Source organism: Cherax quadricarinatus, chromosome 14, assembly GCF_038502225.1.
Source record: "Cherax quadricarinatus isolate ZL_2023a chromosome 14, ASM3850222v1, whole genome shotgun sequence".
Taxonomy (NCBI): Eukaryota; Metazoa; Arthropoda; class Malacostraca; order Decapoda; family Parastacidae; genus Cherax; species Cherax quadricarinatus.
Genome location: NC_091305.1, coordinates 32,679,412 through 32,699,097, shown reverse-complemented (window position 1 = coordinate 32,699,097; position 19,686 = coordinate 32,679,412). Strand labels below are relative to the sequence as shown.

Genomic DNA, 19,686 nt, shown 5'->3' with positions numbered 1-19,686 from the left:
TATCGTATTATTATTATTATTATTATTATTATTATTATTATTATTATTATTACTATTGTTATTATTAGCAGTAGCAGAAATGTTTGATTCTTTGCTGTGTTCAAGAGTAAACACATGATGTCACCGTCCAATACCTGTTCAAATAGCCATTCCAATATGCAGTCATGAATGTGTTTACATTATTTATACTGTAGTTTAATAGCAAATAATGAACAAACAAAACACTCGCCACACTGAGTGGTGGGAGGGCTGGCTGCCAGTTGCGGGGGTTGGAGGGAGGGTAGTAGGGACTCGCATTGGTTGAGGAAGTGGTGGAGGCAGTGGTGGAGTCTGTGGTATTTAATAACATACATGTTATTAAAGCATAACATGTATATATTTAGTACAACTTACGACGTTTATATGTATTTTATGATTGTTCATGGTTCAACAAGTTAAGCAGTATTGTATTATATTTCCCTACAATATATTGGGGCACCAAACATTCACGGTTTTTCAACATTCGCGAGGCTCTTGATCCCCTAACCCTCGCGAATGTTGAGGGACACCTGTAATTTTCTATGTATTACACTGACAAGGATTATCAAGGTCAGTAAACCCTCCATAAAACAGACTTCTGTAACCAGTGGACTTTGTCCATTGTTTCTGAATTGAATGACCCATTGGATTATGTTTTGGATTTCCGAAGTTCGTTACATGGAGGTCCATTAGATGGAGAGTTTAATATTCCCATAATATTTTTATATATAATACATACTTCCATATCAGAATCAGTTATAGAGTAATCTTGTACAAGCTTCCCAATCAAAGTTTGTAAACGTGAGGACAAATTGGCTAGGGCCACAGCTGCCCCAGACACCTCCGCTCCCTGACAAACCATCATGTCACGTGTTCGAGACTGCATACAATTCATCTCCGACTGAAGCATCATATACTTATTCCTGTAAAAGCATTATATGTATTAAATAATATTACTTAAAAATTTTATATTTCTTAATGGTTACATAATGGAGGAAAATTATGAGAAACTTGTAGTAGTAGTAGTAGTAATAATAATAATAATAATAATAATAATAATAATAATAATAATAATAATAATAATAATAATAATAATAATCATTTCTACAAGCACATGTACAAGGTATACAGGCCTAACTGATAACAATGACATACTACTACATATATGTATATAGAAAGCCCCTTGTTACACAAAGCATTTCGGGCAAAGTAGGTCAATTTTGTACCAGGATGTGACCCACACCAGTGGACTAACACCCAAGTACCCATTTTACAGATGGGTGAACAGGGACAGGAGGTGTTTTATGGAAACACACCCTAATGTTTTTCAGCCGTACCGGGGGATCGATCCCCAGACCTCGGTGCATGAGTTAAGTGTACTAGCAATCAAGCTATGGGACACCAAAGGCAACAAGAGTAATTGGAAATATATAAGGATGACGTGTGTCAAGTTAATGAAAAGCATCAGAAAATTAACAGTAATATTACTCTGATTTACATGTTTTACAGATACCTAACAATGCAAATGGATAAATACAGATAAAAACTAAATAGTGTACTAAATAAAGTACAGTGGACCCCCGCATAGCGAACGCCTTGCATAGCGAACATTCCGCATAGCGAACGCTTTGTCCGCTAAAATTTTGCCCCGCATAGTAGACAAAAACCCGCTCAGCGAACTTCGTTCGAGACGCGTCCAATGTGGGCCCTCAGCCAGCCTCACATGTGCCGCCCGTCCCATTGTTTACCAGCTAGCCTCCGCGGTAACATTCAAGCATACACTCGGAATATTTCGTATTATTACAGTGTTTTCGGTGCTGTTTGTGGAAAATAAGTGACCATGGGCCCCAAGAAAGCTTCTAGTGCCAACCCTACACCTCAAAGGGTAAGAATACCCATTGAAATTAAGAAAGAAATCATTGATAAGTATGAAAGTGGAGTACGTATCACCGACCTGGTCAGGTTGTACAAGAAACCAAAATCAACCATCGCTTCTATTGTGGGCAAGAAAACGGCAATCAAGGAAGCTGTTGTTGCCAAAGGTTTAACTGTGTTTTCGAAACAAAGATCGCAAGTGATGGAAGATGTTGAGAGACTCTTATTGGTGTGGATAAATGAAAAACAGCTAGCAGGAGATAGCGTCTCTCAAGCGATCATATGTGAAAAGGCTAGGAAGTTGCATGACGATTTAATTAAAAAAATGCCTGCAACTAGTGATGATGTGAGTGAATTTAAGGCCAGCAAAGGTTGGTTTGAGAGATTTAAGAAGCGTAGTGGCATCCATAGTGTGATACGGCATGGTGAGGCTGCCAGTTCGGACCACAAAGCGGCTGAAAAATATGTGCATGAATTCAAGGAGTACATAGAAACTGAAGGACTGGAACCTGAACAAGTGTTTAATTGTGATGAAACAGGCCTGTTCTGGAAGAAAATGCCAAGCAGGACCTACATTACTCAGGAGGAAAAGGCACTCCCAGGACATAAGCCTATGAAAGACAGGCTTACTCTTCTCATGTGTGCCAATGCTACTGGTGATTGCAAAGTTAAGCCTTTATTAGTGTATCACTCTGAAACTCCCAGAGCGTTCAGGCAAAAGAATGTCCTCAAGGATAATTTGTGTGTGCTGTGGAGGGCAAACAGTAAGGCATGGGTCACTAGGGAATTTTTCTATAACTGGTTACACCATGCATTTGCCCCCAATGTGAAAGATTACCTAACTGAAAAGAAATTAGACCTTAAGTGCCTCCTGGTGTTAGACAATGCCCCTGGTCATCCTACAGACGTGGCAGAGCGACTTGATGGGGACATGAGCTTCATTAAGGTGAAGTTTTTGCCTCCTAATACCACTCCTCTCCTGCAGCCCATGGACCAGCAGGTCATTTCCAACTTCAAGAAACTGTACACAAAAGCTCTGTTTCAAAAGTGCTTTGAAGTGACCACAGACACTGGATTGACTCTAAAAGAGTTTTGGAAGGATCACTTTAATATCCTCAGTTGTGTAAACCTTATAGGTAAGGCTTGGGAGGGAGTGACTAAGAGAACCTTGAACTCTGCTTGGAAGAAACTGTGGCCAGAATGTGTAGACAAAAGGGATTTTGAAGGGTTTGAGGCTAACCCTGAGAGGAGTAGTATACCAGTTGAGGAATCAATTGTGGAATTGGGGAAGTCCTTGGGGTTGGAGGTTAGTGGGGAGGATGTGGAAGAGTTGGTGGAGGAGGACAATGAAGAACTAACCACTGATGAGCTGATAGATCAACTTCAAGAGCAAGAGGCCAGACCTGGGGAAACTGGTTCAGAGGAGGGGAGAGAGAAATTGAAGGAATTGCCTACTTCAAAGATTAAGGAAATGTGTGCAAAATGGCTTGAAGTGCAAACCTTTTTTGATGAAAATCACCCTCACACAGCTATTGCAAGCCGTGCTGGTGACTATTACAATGACACTGTTGTGAAACACTTTAGGAAAGTCATAAAGGAACGAGAGGTACAGGCCACTATGGACAGATATGTTGTGCGAAAGAAGTCCAGTGACTCTGAAGCTGGTCCTAGTGGCATTAAAAGAAGAAGGGAAGTAACCCCAGAAAAGGACTTGCTACCTCAAGTCCTAATGGAAGGGGATTCCCCTTCTAAACACTAACACTCTCTCTCCCCTCCTCCCATCCCATCAATCATCACCAGATCTTCAATAAAAGTAAGTGTCATGTAATTGTGCATGCCTTTTTCAGTTTGTGTGTACTAAAATTAACATTTTTTTGTGGTAAAAAAATTTTTTTTCATACTTTTGGGTGTCTTGCACGGATTAATTTTATTTCCATTATTTCTTATGGGGAAAATTAATTCGCATAGCGAACATTTCGCATAACGACCAGCCCTCTTGCACGGATTAAGTTCGCTATGCGGGGGTCCACTGTATTGTGGAAAGAATAAAATGATACAATACCATGACAGGAACAATACACAAATAACCCACACACAGGAGAATGAAACTTACAACAACATTTGGGCCTCACTTGGACCATTAACTAATCACACAGAGCAGCTCCAAGGGAAGGGAGCCAGAACATATATGAGGGAGGGGGAGATGGAGAATAACAATAATGATGAGGATGATGATGATGCTGCCACAATAAGGTAGTAGTGATAGGAAAAAAAAAAGAAAAGGGAAGGGAAGAGAGTGGAATATTAGTGAAGAAATAGTAGTAGAAGGAAATAGTAGGTAATCTATAGGAACAAGAAACAGGCTCTTTTTTCTGTTTATTGCAGGTCAATCTACTTTTTTTCACCATGCTATCCCTGTCAAGAAAGGTGAATAAATTAACATAAATATGAGATGTTTCTCCAGTCATCTTGTCAGAAAGAATGTTTTCTCTAGTTCAACACTGAAGAAAATATGTACACAATAGTATTACTGGAAGTAACTGTAGAAAATTATTCATTTTGTATACCTTCACTCACAGCATCATTCCTTCTAAAAATGGTGTGTTAAATGAGAATGGGAGTGTTGCTCTTTGTTTGTTCTAATGTACCAATGTGGAGACAACTTGTACACAACGTAATGAGTTTGTATTGTAGTATAAGCTTTACCCCAATGGAAGAGACACTGTCTGACTTTTCTGGGTTATCCTAGGTAATCTACACATATGCTGCTATGTATGATAATCTATGTACAGTAGACCATTATATTACATGGTAGTTATGTGCCTAAAAACACTGTATTAGATAAACTGCAGAGCTTATGGCAAAAATAGCATAACGTTCCTGGGAGCCCCAAAAATGCCAAGCAGCTTTTTTTTAGACCTCCAGATCTTACAAAAATAAAAGTGAATATGTAATTGTGGTTCATTGGTGTGATGTATTATGTTGTTTTTACGGCTTAAGACTACAAATGCAACAGAAGTAATAGTATTTCTTACCTTAAATTCTGGTGGCCTGGTGGTTAACGCTCTTGCTTCACACGGTGAGGGCCTGGGTTCGATTCCCAGCCAGAGTAGAAACATTGGACGTGTTTCTTTCCACCTGTTGTCTATGTTCCCCATCAGTAAAATGGGTACCTGGGTGTTAGTCGACTGGTGTGGGTCGCATCCTGGGACACTGACCTAAGGAGGCATGGTCACAGACCGGGCCACGGGGGCGTTGACCCCCGGAACTCTCTCCAGGTAAACTCCAGGTGGGTGCTGATGTTGGTTGATGATTGTGAAGAGAGTGGAGAGTTATGCTGTGGCCCTACTGGGCTGAGGTGGATGGTACAGATTCTGGTACTGAAGTCGATGGTTGAACTGGAGTGTGCATAAATTCTCTAATTAATACATTAACACAGGTGATGGTAAGGCATCAACTGCTCTACACCACCATTTTAGAGCACTGCTTCTAGAGTTGTCAGGATCCTCTTCAGTGAAAAAGTCTAACTTTAAGTCAGTCAGTCAGTAAATCAGTCAAGTCAGTCAATCAAGTCAATCAGTCAATCAAGTCAGTCAAGTCAGTCAAGTCAATCACAATCAAGTCAGTCACGTCAGTCAGTCAAGTCAGTCAAGTCAATCAAGTCAGTCAAGTCAATCAAGTCAGTCAAGTCAATCAAGTCAGCCAATTAAGTTAGTCAATTAAGTCTGTCCATAAAGTAAGGTTGTCAATAAAGTCAGTCATTAAAGTCAGCCAGTCAATGCAGTCAGTCAGTCAATAAAGTCAGTCAGTCAATAAAGTCAGTCAGTCAATAAAGTCAGTCAGTCAATAAAGTCAGTCAGTCAATAAAGTCAGTCAGTCAATAAAGTCAGCCAGTCAATAAAGTCAGCCAGTCAATGCAGTCAGTCAGTCAATAAAGTCAGCCAGTCAATAAAGTCAGCCAGTCAATGCAGTCAGTCAGTCAATAAAGTCAGCCAGTCAATGCAGTCAGTCAATAAAGTCAGTCAGTCAATAAAGTCAGTCAGTCAATAAAGTCAGTCAGTCAATAAAGTCAGCCCATCAAGTAAGTCAGTAACACAGCCAAGTCAGTCAGTGAAGTCAGTAAGTCATTCAACCACACAAACCCGTATATTTATCCCATTCTTTTTAATTGTACAAAGTGACACTTCATTCAGGTCATAGGCTATCTCTTGTCTATTGTCTCAATTTTCTATAATTTCTTGCCACTTTCAGCAACACTTGTATGCCTACTGGGTGCCATGATTGCTTAGCAAATACAAGATCTTCTTTCTTTCAACACACCGGCCGTATCCCACCAAGGCAGGGTGGCCCAAAAAGAAAAACGAAAGTTTCTCTTTTAAATTTAGAAATTTATACGGGAGAAGGGGTTACTAGCCCCTTGCTCCCGGCATTTTAGTCGCCTCTTACAATACGGAGGAAGAATTCTGTTCCACTTCCCCATGGAGATAAGAGGAAATAAACAAGAACAAGAACTAGAAAGAAAATAGAAGAATACCCAGAGGGGTGTGTATATATATGCTTGAACATGTATGTGTAGTGTGACCTAAGTGCAAGTAGAAGTAGCAAAACTTACCTGAAATCTTGCATGTTTATGAGACAGACAAAAGACACCAGCAATCCTACCATCATGTAAAACAATTACAGGTTTTCGTTGTACACTCACTTGGCAGGACGGTAGCACCTCCCTGGGCGGTTGCTGTTTACCAACCTACTACCTAGGAAATACAAGATATGGCAATTAAAAGATCAAAACAATTCACAAACACAGCTAGCTCATAAGACAATGGAGCCGAACACACATTCACGAAGGCTGGGATGGGGATGGTGTCGGGGGTGGCGGGACTATCGGGGGTGGTGGGGTAGGGCGGTAGGTCTCCCCCGCTGACCCACAACAAGGCAGAAGTTTGAACTGGGGAAATTTTTTCCGCGCCCACAAATGGAACTGTGATAAATTAATTTTATGAAGTGTTGTATAAAATTGTATCAATTTTTCAATAGTGCAATAACCAAAACGTGACAAATAAATCTGTGTAATACAGGTCCCCTTCAACATCTGCGTTTTCCTCTTTCGCGGGCTTCGAACATTCGCGAGTTTGCAGCCGCACAATCATATTTAAAGTATGTCATTACGTACGTTAGGAATTGTGGCGGTGGCAGAGTTTGTTTGGAGATAGGACAAGATAGTCCTTCAATATGACACTAATATCAACTCTATGGCTTATTTATCTATCAAAATTCATCTAATATGACATAATAAACAATATTAATAACATAGAAACATGACATATACCCAAGAATGAATAAAATATGTCATTAAGTAAGTTAGGAATTGTGGTGGTGGCAGAGTTTGTTAGGAAATAGGACAAGATAGTCCTTCAATATGACACTAATATTAACTCTACTGCTTATTTATCTATCACAGTTCATCTAATATGACATAATAAACAATATTAACCCTTTCGGGGTCAAGAGGCCCTCTCCAAAACTCATTCTCAGGGTCGAAAATTTTTTGGGAAAAAAAATTATTTTTTCTTACGAAATGATAGAGAATCTTTTCTCGAACATAATGACACCAAAAGTATGAAATCCGATGGAAAACTTACGGAATTATGCTCTTGTGAAGTTAGGGGTCTCGAAGATGTTTACGCATCGTCAATTTCGTCCACTGAGCCCTATTTTTGGCCAATTCTTGTGTACTAGTCGACAAAGATTATACAGTGGACCCCCGCATAACGGACGCCTTGCATAGCGGACAATCCGCATAGCGGACGCTTTGTTCGCTAAAATTTTGCCCCGCATAGTGGACAAAAACCCGCTCAGCGGCCTTCGTCCGAGACGCGTCCAATGTGCGGCCTGAGCCACGCTCACATGTTCCGCGGGTGGCATTGTTTACCAGCCAGCCTCCGCGGTAACATCCAAGCATACAATCGGAACATTTTGTATTATTACAGTGTTTTTGGTGATTTTTTTCTGGAAAATAAGTGACCATGGGCCCCAAGAAAGCTTCTAGTGCCAACCCTACAGCAATAAGGGTGAGAATTACTATGGAGATGAAGAAAAAGATCATTGATAAGTATGAAAGTGGAGTGCGTGTCTCCGAGCTGGCCAGGTTGTATAATAAACCACAATCAACCATTGCTACTATTGGTGGTACAGCTGCTGCTGCTGCTGTACCACCGTCAGCTGCTGCTGCACTGTCAGCTGCTGCTGCTGTACCACCGTCAGCTGCTGCTGCTGCTGTAGTACCGTCTGCTGCTGCTGTAGCATCGTCTGCTGCTGCTGTAGCATCGTCTGCTGCTGCTGTAGCATCGTCTGCTGCTGCTGCTGCTGTAGCATCGTCTGCTGCTGCTGTAACATCGTCAGTTGCTGCTGTAGCATCGTCTGCTGCTGCTGTAGCATCGTCTGTTGCTGCTGTAGCATCGTCTGTTGCTGCTGTACCACCGTCAGCTGCTGCTGCTGCTGTACCACCGTTGTTGGTGTGGCTTATTGAGAATACCAAGAAACAATTAACCCCAGAGGGTTAGCTACCCAGGATAACCCAAGAAAGTCAGTGTCATCGAAGACTGTCTAACTTATTTCCATTGGAGTCCTTAATCTTGTCTCCCAGGATGCAACCCACACCAGTTGACTAACACCCAGGTGAACAGGGAAAATGCCTGGAACTAGTGCTCATATTGGTGAATTTAGAGCCAGCAAAGGTTGGTTTGAGAGATTTAAGAATCGTAGTGGCATACACAGTGTGATAAGGCCTGTTCTGGAAGAAAATACCAAACAGGACCTACAGTACTCAGGAGGAAAAGGCACTCCCAGGACACTGTCTCATCAGTCATTGCTGCATCTTCAATAAAGGTAAGTGTCATTTATTCTTCATTTAGTAGAGTAGTACATGCACAATATATATTGAGCATGTACTACTCAATTATTGTGCATGTATCCTTCTCTTTGTGTGTAGGAAAATGTATATTTCATGTGGTAAAAATTTTTTTTTCATACTTTTGGGTGTCTTGCACGGATTAATTTGATTTCCATTATTTCTTATGGGGAAAATTCATTCGCATAGCGAACATTTCGCATAACAGTCAGCCCTCTTGCACGGATTAAGTTCGTTAACCGGGGGTCCACTGTATTTATTTCGCTAGAATTCTATTTTTTCTATTGAATAAGTACAAGAAACCACCCATTTACCAATTTCAACTATCCAATAAAGTGGTTAGAAATTAGCAATTTTGCCAATTTCACACAAATTTCAGAAGATGCCAATTTCCAAATAGGGTCCAGAATAAACAAGACAGACATTCCTAGCACTAAAATAACAAGTTCTCTGTTCGTTAGTCATGTCCCCAGACCCCTCTTACATTTTTTTGCTTTATACTTTGAATTTTTATTCTCACAAAAAATAAAAGATTTACTGTTATGCAGACTACTGCGCTTATGAAAGAATATTAGACTCACCAGTTGACGTGTATTGGACGCTTGGCATGATTTGTTTACTTTTGAACTTTGGTAAAAATCGAACATTTCTGCTACTTTGAGCTCAATTTCAAGGTACTTTTCATTGTGAAACCAATCAAAATCATCTCAATTTCTGTAATATGTCTTCCATTCTATAAAATGAGACCAGGAAAACTAGAACACACCCATAAATACCATACAAAAATACAGTGCAAAATTCGCTGTATTCGCACTGTAGAAAATACAGCATATGCAGCTGCTGCTGCTGCAGCAGCAGCAGCAGCAGTACAGTGGACCCCGGTTATTGGCCGTAATCTGCTCCTGAAGGTCGGCTGATAACCAAAATGGCTGATAACCGAATTAATATTTCCCATAAGAATTAATGGAAATAAAATTAATTCGTTCCAAACAAAAATATTCACAAAAAATATTTTTTTTTTACAATTATGTAAGCATTACATACCTTTACCGAAGGCTAATGCTGGCTTCTGGAAGATAAGGAGGAGGAAAGAGGGAGGAGTTAGTGTTTGGAAGGGGAATCCCCCTCCATGAAGACTTTAGGTACCAATGCCTTCTCTGGGGTTACTTCCCTTCTCTGTCTTTTAATGCCACTAGAACCAGCTTGAGAGTCACTGGACCCCTGTCTCACAAAATAACTGTCCAGAGTGCTCTGTTTCTGGCATCTCTAAGATTTCCCTGAAGTGGGACAGGGTTTTGTCACTAAACATGTTGCAGATATGGCTTGCTTCAGCTTTGTCAGGGTGATGTTTCTCTACAAAAGCTTGCACACACCTCTTTAATGTCTGAAGAAGGAACCTCCTTCACTCCCTCTTCCTCCTCCTCCTCTGAATCAAGTTCCTTAGCTGCAGTCTTTTGCTGTTCAAGTTGAAGCTCTTGCAGCATATCAGTGGTAAGCTCTTCCCTGTGGTTCTCCACCAACTCTTCCACATCCTCACCACTCACCTCCAACCCCAGGGACTTTCCCAAAGACACAATAGAGTCCACAGGGTCGGCAGGGTCAGGGTCACGGTGAGTCTCAAACCCTTCAAAATCCCTCTCTTGGACACAATCTGACCACAGTTTTCTCCAACCAGAGTTCAAAGTCCTGGAAGTCACTCCCTCCCAAGCCTTACCTATAAGGCTTATGCAATGGAGGATAGTGAAGTGATTCCTCCAGAACTCTCTTAGGGTCAACCGAGTGTCCGAGGTCACTTCAAAACACTTTTGAAACATTGCTTTTGTGTAGAGTTTTTTGAAGTTAGAAATGACCTGCTGGTCTATGGGCTGGAGGAGAGGAGTGGTGTTAGGAGGCAAGAACTTCATTTTTATAAAATTGAAATCCCTAAACACTTGGTCTTCCAAGTCTGGAGGATGTGTAGGAGCATTGTCCAGTACCAGGAGGCACTTGAGTGGCAATTTCTTTTCCAGTAGGTATTTTTTCACACTTGGGCCAAACACATCATTAACCCACTCTTCGAAAATTTGCTTTGTGACCCATGACTTATGATTAGCTTTCCACATCATACACAATCTATTCTTCATGACATTGTTTTTCTTAAACACTCTGGGATTTTCAGAGTGATACACAAGTAAAGGCTTCACTTTGAAATCCCCACTAGCATTAGCATACAACAAAATAGTAAGCCTGTCTTTCATAGGCTTGTGCCCTGGCAGTACCTTTTCCTCCTGGGTAATGTAGGTCCTGTTTGGCATTTTCTTCCAAAACAGGCCTGTTTCATCACAATTGAGAACTTGTTGGGGTTCGAATCCCTCAGCCTTTACATAGTCCTGGAATTCGTGAACATACTTTTCAGCTGCACATCTGTCAGAACTTGCAGCCTCACCATGCCTTACAACACTGTGTATGCCACTACGCTTCTTAAATCTATCAAACCATCCTTTCCTGGCCCTAAATTCACAAACTGCAGCACTTGCTCCAGGCATTTTCTTTGCAAGATCCTCATGCAACTGCTTTGCCTTCTCACAAATGATCGACTCCACAACACTGTCTCCCACTAATTCTTTTTCCTCAATCCACAATAATAATAACTTTTCCATCTCTTCCATTATTGGTGTCCTTTGTTTAGTTAGAAAAGCTACTCCTTTTGCAACATTAGCATCTTTGATTTGTTCTTTCTTTGACAGGATGGATGAAACTGTTGATTTATTCTTGCTGTACATGTAAGTTCCACTGCCTTCATACAACTCTCGAATTTTTCTGTCACTTCTCGCTTAAATTCCATGGTGTTTCTCGCTTTTTTTACCACAGGAACTTTACTAGGAACTTTCTTTGGAGCCATGGTTACTTATTTCACAGTTGCACTGCAAGAAAAACCACTAAAAGCAATGGTAAACAAGTGAAATGTTTGGATGTATGAGCAGAAGCTTCCTCAGCCACCAAAAGACAAAGCCAAACTGAAGCGCAAGCTGCCCCAGCCGGTGGATGGATGCGTCCAAAACGGTCGATAACCGAGGGAACGGCTGATAACCAAGCACCGAAAACCCCACCGATAACAAAACCGGCCGATAGCCGGGGGTCCACTGTAGTAGTAGTAGTACATATGTGGTGAGGGGATCTTGATCTAGGGAATTGGATATGTGCTCCAGGTCCCTAAATTAATAATAATAATAATAATAATAATAATATTATTATTATTATAATATGTAATAATAATAATACTATTATTATTATTATTATAATATGTAATAATAATAATAATGAAAATACATAATAATAATTATGTACAGGTCTCCCTCAACATTCGCCTTTTCAACTTTCGCAGGCTTCATACATTCGCGAATTCCCAACCGCCAAATCATATTAAAGTTTCCCGCCACCTGCGAGTCCCTACTACCCTCCCTCCAACTCCCGCAACTGGCAGCCAGCCCTCCCACCACTCATTGTGGTGAGTGCTTTGTTTGTTCATTATTTGCCATTAAACTACAGTATAAATAATGTAAACCCATTCATGACTGTATATTGGAAAACTTACCAAACTGTTGTCCAGAGGGCTGAGGAAGGGTTGTTGAGGTGATTCGGACATGTAGAGAGAATGGAGCGAAACATAATGACTTCAAGAGTGTATCAGTCTGAAGTGGAAGGAAGGTGGGGTAGGGGTCGGCCTAGGAAAGGTTGGAGGGAGGGGGTAAAGGAGGTTTTGTGTGTGAGGGACTTGGACTTCCAGTGGGCATGCGTGAGCGTGTTTGAAAGGAGTGAATGGAGACAAATGGTTTTTAATACTTGACGTGCTGTTGGAGTGTGAGCAAAGTAACATTTATGAAGGGATTCAGGGAAACTGGCAGGCCTGACTTGAGTCCTGGAGATGGGAAGTACAGTGCCTGCACTCTGAAGGAGGGGTGTTAATGTTGCAGTTTAAAAACTGTAGTGTAAAGCACCCTTCTGGCAAGACAGTGATGGAGTGAATGATGGTGAAAGTTTTTCTTTTTTGGGCCACTCTGCCTTGGTGGGAATCGGCCAGTGTGTTAATAAATAAAAAATATTGGAATGGCTATTCGGACAGGTATTGGACGGTGACATCATGTGTTTACTCTTGAACACAGCAAAGAATCAAACATTTCTGCTACTGCTAATAATAACATCAATAATAATAATAATAATAATAATAATAATAATAATAATAATAATAATAATAATAATAAATACGATATAATTGAAGAAGGAAATTGTACAAAAATATGAGGGAGTGGTTGACACATTGTCAGTGTGGCTTTGTTTGTGCTGGAGTGAGCATTAGTCTCCGTGCTCTTCCAAACATTTCACAATAATTCATTGCGTTTGGTGCTTGTAGATTGAGTGCAACTGGAGTGGTAGAGGCAGTAGTTAAGGAAGCGGTTGAGGCAGAGGGTAAGGCAGCGGTTGAGGCAGTGGTTGAGGCAGTGGTATTTAATAACATACACTTTGTTAATAATAATAATAATAATAATAATAATAATAATAATAATACACATTAATAATAACATGTACTATTATTATTTATAACATATATGTTATTAACCCTTTGAGGGTCGACAGGCCCTCTCCGAAACTCGTTCTCAGGGTCGGCCAAATTTCAAAAAAAAAAAAAAAAATTATTTTTTCTTATGAAAAAATAGAGTTTTTTTTTCTAAACATTATAGGATAAGCAAAAAAAATTTACCATCAATACTTACGGAGATATGGATGCATGAAGTTTGCAGAAAATGAGCCACGTATGGCAACAGCGGCGACTGCCGCTCACCCGGTAAACTTTAGTTTACTTGTATTTGAAGGTTTGTTGTTTTTTTCACTATTTTATTTTTTCACATAACTTATGTGGCCTGTGAGACCAAAGTAAGGTGCAATGTACATATATACACTCGTTGTATACAACACAATAAGCACACAAACATAATTATCAATATATTGTTTACAAAACTTGTTTACAAAAACAAACAATACAAAACATTGTTTATTATTATTGTTCTATAATATATATACCAATATACAGTCACTGAACATATTCCTATTAGTTCTGCAGCTTGTGGAACTCTGAAACATGGTGTCATACACAATGGTGTTTTATCTTTCTCCCTCATTCTATCTCTTTCAATCTGTCTCTCTCTTTCTATCTGTCTGTCTATCTCTGTCTCACAGGTACACATAAATACAAGTATACATAGTATAAATTACCTAGGATAACCCAAGAAATCCAGACAAAGTGCTATACTCTGCTTGAAGATGTGAGTAAAAGTGATGACACAGTCTTGTGGCTCTCTGAGACAGAGAGCTAGACAGATAGACAGATAGACAGGGAGCTTGACAGACAGACAAATAGACAGACAGAAATGTTAGTGTACCAGTACCAGTGTACTAGTGTTCCACCCTCCTCCTCTTCTTCCTCTTCCTCCTCCTCTTCTTCCTCTTCCTCCTCTTCCCCCTAATCTTCCTCCTACTATTCCTCTTCCTCCTCCTCTTCCTCTTATTCCTCTTCCTCCTACTCTTCCTCTTCCTTCTCCTCCTCTTCCTCCTCCTCCTCTTCTTCCTCTTCCCCCTACTCTTCCTCTTCTCCTTCTCCTCCTCGTCCATAGTGTAAATTACAAGGAGTCGGCAGCTGTCAAAGTGACATATTGGCTCATTACTCTTTCCCCCTCCGGCCTGTCAAAGCAAAGGGGTCGGATGCTGCTTCCCCTCCTCCATTCTATCTAATTATCTTTCTCCCTCATTCTATCTGTCTGTCTATCTCTGTCTCACAGGTACACATAAATACAAGTATACATAGTATAAATTACCTAGGATAACCCAAGAAACCCAGACAAAGTGCTATACTCTGCTTGAAGATGTGAGTAAAAGTGATGACGCAGTCTTGTGGCTCTCTGAGACAGAGAGCTAGATGGACAGACAGGGAACTTGACAGACAGGCAGAAATGTTAGTATACCAGCAAAAACAAAGGGAGGGCGATGTTCATCTCATCTTTTGGCATAAGCTCTACCCTCATTTACCCTCATCAAACGTCAGCACTTATCAGATGTTATCTCCCCTTATCTTGTTACTGTCATGGGTGAACATTTATTATTACATATTATTATTACCTATTATTATTATTATGTATTATTATTATTATGTATTATTATTATTATGTATTATTATTATTATTATGTATTATTATTATGTATTATTGTTATCATTACGTATTCTTCTTCTTCCTCCTCCTCCTCCTCCTCCTCTTCTTCCTCCTCCTCCTCCTCTTCTTCCTCCTCCTCCTCCTCTGCCTCCTCCTCCTCTTGCCTCCTCCTCCTCTTGCCTCCTCCTCCTCTTGCCTCCTCCTCCTCCTCCATTCTTGGAACAAGCTTGAAGAGCTTGTAGTTCATAATCACTATCATTATCATCACCAATGCTCACATCTGAGTCTGGGATTTTGGAAAATAGGAGTTTCCTCTTTGATTCTGGTACAACTGAACGACGGCCCAGCACCAGAGATGGAAGGCTGTGGGTTGTCTGGGTTTTCCTCACTATTACCCATATTATGGTCATTAGTTTCGGTCAAAACCTCACCAGAACCTTGAAACTCATCTTCACTGTCACTTCCATCTGTATTAGAACTGTCACTGGGGAACAAAAGTGTCCCAATTCGCCGAGGAGTGAGGAACTTCTTACTCCTGGGCACGGTGGAAATTGTGTACTATGATGGCATTCCCACAATGCACCACTGGGTCCCAGATTTTTTTCCTACTGTGCACACCCACCACACAGACCCATTCTCTCACATCTAGGCTTATCAGCCTTTTCCTGCGAGATTTGAGGCCGCTAGAATTTATGCGTACTAGTACGTTAAAAACCCCTACGCGTAAGACGTACTAGTACGACCAAAACCCTCAAAGGGTTAAATACCACTGCCTCTACCATTGCCTCAACCGCTGCCTCAACCGCTGCCTCAACAGCTGCCTCAACAGCTGCCTCAACAGCTGCCTCAACCACTGCCTCAACCACTGCCTCAACCACTGCCTCAACCATTGCCTCAACTGCTTCCTCAATCACTGCCTCTACCACTCCAGTCACACTCAATCTACAAGCACCAAACACAATGAATTATTGTGACATGTTTGGAAGAGCACGGAGACTAATGCTTACTCCAGCATACACAGAGCCACACTGACAATGTGTCAACCACTACCTCATATTTTTGTACAATTTCCTTCAATTCTATAGTATTTATTATTATTATTATTATGTATTATTATTATTATGTATTATTATTATTATTATTATTACTACTACTACTACTATTGTTATTATTAGCAGTAGAAGAAATGTTTGATTCTTTGCTGTGTTCAAGAGTAAACACATGATGTCACCGTCCAATACCTGTCCGAATAGCCATTCCAATACGCAGTCATGAATGGGTTTACATTATTTATACTGGAGTTTAATAGCAAATAATGAACAAACAAAACACTCACCACACAGTGGTGGGAGGGCTGGCTGCCAGTTGCGTGGGTCAGAGGGAGGGTAGCAGGGACTCGCAGTGGTTGAGGAAGTGGTAGAGGCAGTGGTGGAGGCAGTGGTATTTAATAACATACATGTTATTAAAGCATAACATGTATGTATTTAGTACAATTTACGACGTTTTCATGTATTTTATGATTGTTCATGGTTCAACAAGTTAACCCTTTCAGGGTCCAAGGCCCAAATCTGGAGTCACGCACCAGTGTCCAAGAATTTTCAAAAAAAAAAATTTGTTATTTTTTCTTATGAAATCGTAGAGAATCTTTTTGTGAAGGTAATAAAACAACAAGTACGAAATTTGGTGGAAAATTGACGAAATTATGCTCTCGCGAATTTTGATGTGTCAGCGATATTTACGGATCGGCGATTTTGCCGACTTTGACTCCCATTTTAGGCCAATTACATTATTCCAATCAACCAAATTCTTAGCTATTTCACTAGTATTACTAATATTCTATCGATTGAGCACAAGAAATTGCCAAGTCAACTGTTTCAACTACAAAATAAAGTGATCGGAAATTGTTAATTTGGCCAATTTAACACAAAGTTCAAAATATTCTAATTTCAAAATAGGGTCCAGAATGAACAATGTAGGCATTCCTGGCACTAAACTAACATGTCCTCTGTTCATTAGTTATGTTTTGAGGCTTTACAAATAAATTCCATTTTGATTTTTTATTCACATAATGAATTTTTATTCACACCAAAAAATAGAAGATTTACTGTTATGCAATACTGTAATAATTGTATAAATATCATCACCATATTTGTGAATGTATATTAGACCCACCAGCTGACGTGTATTAGATGTGTGAGGTCGTTTGTTTACTCTTGAATATCGGCAAAAATTTAACATTTCTGCTACTTTGAGCTCAGTTTCAAGCCATTTCCAGTGCTAAAACCAATCAAAATCATCTCTATTTCTGTAATATGTCTTCCATTCTATCAAATGAGACCAAGAAATCGCAAATACAACTATAAAAAACATACGAAAAAACACTGCAAAGTTGCTGTTTTAATCAAAAAATCATGATTTCATTTTTTTTCTCTCATTATACACAGTGTGCTGCAGGAACTGTTTTATGTGGTGCACACATACCACATAGATGTATTCTCTCATATCTAGGCCTAAATGTACCACTCACAGTTTATCAGAGTGAGCTGAGCTCATGGCGTAGATCTACGGTTTGGACCCTGAACGTAAAGCCGTAGATCTACGGGACGGACCCTGAAAGGGTTAAGGAAGCAGCATTGTATTACAGTATATTTCCCTACAATATATTGGGGCACCAAACATTCGCGATTTTTCAACATTCGCGAGGCTCTTGATCCCCTAACCCTTGCGAATGTTGAGGGAGACCTGTATAATATAACAATAATATACAGTCGACCCTCGACTAACTGCGGCATTAAGTAACGGCAATTTCGTCTAATGGTGCTTTTTGCTGTAGAAAAAAATGCCTTAACCAACGGCAAAAAACTTGACCAACGGCATTTCTCCGGAACATGTCAATGTGCCCGGAGAGAGGCCTGACTGGTCCCAGCCACTCCAAGAGTCAGTGTGCCATTGTTTACAAGCTGTTGCGGTCGGTTTCCACGTGTGCCTCCCATATATTTTGGATTATTCCACTATTTCTAGTGTTTGTAACTGCTAAATAAGCCACCATGGGTCCCAAGAAAGCTTCTAGTGCCAAGCCTGTGTTAAAAAGGGTGAGAATTACGATGGAAATGAAGGAGATCATTGAAAAATACAACAGTGGAGTATGTCTGAGTTGGAAAGGCAATACAACAAATCACATTCAACCATCAGTACTATCTTGGTGAACAGACAGGCAATCAAGGAAGCTGTTGTTGCGAAAGGTTCAAGTATGTTTTCAAAACGGAGACCACAAATAGTTGAAGAAGTAGAGAGACTGTTTTTGGTATGGATAAATGAAAAACAATTATCAGGTGATAGTGTTTCTCAGTCTATAATTTGTGAAAAGGCAAGGAAGTTACACGATGATCTCATTAAGAAAATGCCTCAAAATAGTGCTATTGATGATGAATTTAAGGCCAGCAAAGGCTGGTATGAGAGATTTAAGATTCGTAGTGGCATACACAGTGTGGTATGGCATGGTGAGGCAGCCAGTTCAGACAAAACTGCGGCTGAAAAATATGAGAAGGACTAAGGAATACAGAGTGACTGAAAACCTAAAACCTGAACAAGTGTTTAATTGTGACAAAACAAGCCTATTTTGGAAGAAAATGCCAAACAGGACCTACATTACTCAGGAGGAAAAGGCACCCCCACGACATAAGCCTATGAAAGACAGGCTGACATTAATGGATATAATTGCTCTGGAAAATGTACAGAGGAGGATGACAAAGATGATCCCATGTATCAGAAATCTTCCCTATGAGGATAGACTGAGGGCCCTGAATCTGCACTCTCTCGAAAGGCGTAGAATTAGGGGGGATATTATCGAGGTGTATAAATGGAAAACAGGAATAAATAAAGGGGATGTAAATAGCATGCTGAAAATTTCCAGCCATGACAGGACTCGCAGCAATGGTTTCAAGTTGGAAAAATTCAGATTCAGGAAGGATAAAGGATAGCACTGGTTTGGTAATAGAGTTGTGGATAAGTGGAACAAACTCCTGAGTACAGTTATTGAGGCTAAAACGTTGTGTAGTTTTAAAAATAGGTTAGATAAATACATGAGTGGGTGCGGGTGGGTGTGAGTTGACGTGACTAGCTTGTGTTGCTGGGTCTGGTGCAGTGCTCCATCCTCGAGTGGAGATGACCAGGCTGGGTGGGTCATTGGGATAATCCGGGGGGGAAACATGGACCTGCTCCGCTTGGGTCAGTAGGCCTGTTGCAGTATTCCTTCTTTCTTATGTTCTTGTGTAGTAATGCTAGTGGTGATTGCAAAGTGAAGCCTTTATTGGTGTATCACTCAAACTCCCAGAGTGTTCAGGAAAAACAATATCGTCAAGGGTAATTTGTGTGTGCTGTGGAGATCAAACAGTAAGGCATGGGTCACTAGGGTATTTTTCTTGGACTGGTTTTATGGTGTGTTTGGCCCCACTGTGACAAAATATCTCCAGGAAAAGAAATTGGCACTCAAGTGCCTCCTGGTAATGGACAATGCTCCTGCTCATCCTCATGACTTTCAAGAGGAAATTGCAGGGGAATTTGGTTTCGTTAAGGTGAAGTTTTTGCCTCGTAATACAACTCCTCTCCTCTAGCCCTTGGACCAGCAGGTCATTTCAAACTTCAAAAAACTCTACACAAAAGCAGTGTTTCAAAAGTGCTTTGAAGTGACCTCAGACACTC

At 40.5% G+C, this 19,686-nt stretch overlaps 1 protein-coding gene across 1 annotated transcript in view; it reads right to left on the bottom strand.

Annotated features, from left to right (window-relative positions):
• Positions 1-19,686, bottom strand: part of corn (cornetto) — a 545,732-nt gene that overhangs the window by 126,727 nt on the left and 399,319 nt on the right. The window contains exon 9 of the mRNA XM_070084950.1: positions 758-941. Coding sequence (XP_069941051.1) covers positions 758-941 — 184 coding nt within the window. The remainder of the gene's footprint in view (positions 1-757; positions 942-19,686) is intronic.